Source organism: Corvus brachyrhynchos, unplaced genomic scaffold (genome assembly GCF_000691975.1).
Source record: "Corvus brachyrhynchos isolate BGI_N302 unplaced genomic scaffold, ASM69197v1 scaffold319, whole genome shotgun sequence".
In the NCBI taxonomy this organism is placed as follows: Eukaryota; Metazoa; Chordata; class Aves; order Passeriformes; family Corvidae; genus Corvus; species Corvus brachyrhynchos.
The window spans coordinates 2,169,372-2,170,639 of NW_008246065.1; the positions used below are offsets into that span (position 1 = coordinate 2,169,372).

At 55.8% G+C, this 1,268-nt stretch overlaps 1 protein-coding gene across 2 annotated transcripts in view; it reads right to left on the reverse strand.

Moving 5' to 3' along the window:
* The window catches only part of EMX2 (empty spiracles homeobox 2), a 6,834-nt gene that overhangs the window by 2,521 nt on the left and 3,045 nt on the right, over positions 1–1,268 (reverse strand). For both annotated transcript variants that reach the window (XM_017746856.1, XM_008643188.2), the window contains one exon: positions 740–924. In XM_017746856.1, the coding sequence (XP_017602345.1) occupies positions 740–924 (185 nt within the window). The remainder of the gene's footprint in view (positions 1–739; positions 925–1,268) is intronic.

A 1,268-nucleotide genomic window follows, 5' to 3' on the forward strand; every position in this document is an offset into this window, starting at 1 on the left:
CCCAGCCCCGGTACCTGCCGAGACCCTCGGGCCGGCACCGTGGCAGAAACATCGCCCGTCGTCCCGCCAGAGAGACCGAAATAGTCTCGGGTGCGGTTCTGGCCCGCAGCCAGTCGGAGAGGGGGGGAAAGGGGAGTGGAAGAGGGGAAGGGGGGATTCCTTGTTGATAATTTCTCTGCTTTTATTTTTCATCTTTCTGCCCTCCTGAACCGGCTCCTCACATCCCCTCTGCCGGCTAGACACGAGGGAAAATTCATCCAAGAAACTGTGATTCTGCTGTAGGGTCCAAACGGGGGGTTCTTCCCCTTGCCCCCGCATCTGTTCTGGTGGCTTTTCCCCTAACATCGAACTCCTTCTTGAGGCTCAGACCAGTCCCGCAACAGAACGACCGGACCCGCAGACCGCAGCTCTCGCCGCTGCCTCCCCGCTCGGGCCGGAGCTCCAGCCGGGGCTGCCCGAGGGACCCGAAATCGCGCCCCGAGCGCTGCGGCTCCCCACGCCCGGCCGAGGCACCGCGACCCCCGGAACGAGCGGTGAAATCACGAAGGGAAAGGGATTTTACAACGCTCAGGCGATGGAAGATGCCTGTCTCCACTCCACCGGTTCGGGACTGGAGGCCTAAGCACCCCTAGAATTTGCCCTTATCATTGCCCGAATCTCGGCCCGGCCGGGTGGGTTTTCCAAAGGAGATGCCGGTACTTTCGCTTTGCCAACTGCCCGTTCCCTGCTTCCCCCTTACCTGAGTTTCCGTGAGGCTGAGGCTGTGTGCCAGCTGTTTTCTCTCCGCTCCTACTACATAATGGTTCTTCTCAAAGGCATGTTCCAGTCTCAGTAATTGGGATGGGGAGAAAGCTGTACGGATCCGTTTGGGTTTCCTGGCCAGTGCATTGTGCAATAGGAAGCTCTCCGGGCTGGTTTCATTCCCTGGGAAAGAGGGTAAAATGGAGATTAGTAAAACACCTTCCCCAAACGCACTCGACAGGACTTTTTAGTGGAAGAATTTTTGTCTCCCACCATAACCCTCAACTATAGTTTCTTTTTTATTTTTCAGAGCTTTTTTTGTATTGAGTTTTCCTTTGACAAATAGGTAGAGGGGAAGGATAAATACATAGGAGGGGAGGAGAGGACTGAGAGAAATTAAAATGCCAAAACACAACCTGGAGAACACTACAGAAAAGGAAAAGAATTGGCCAGAGCCCGGCTGCGGTGTCTGCGGCTACATCTCACGGCTGTCCCCCTTCCCCTCGACCACCGGAGCCTCACGTCTT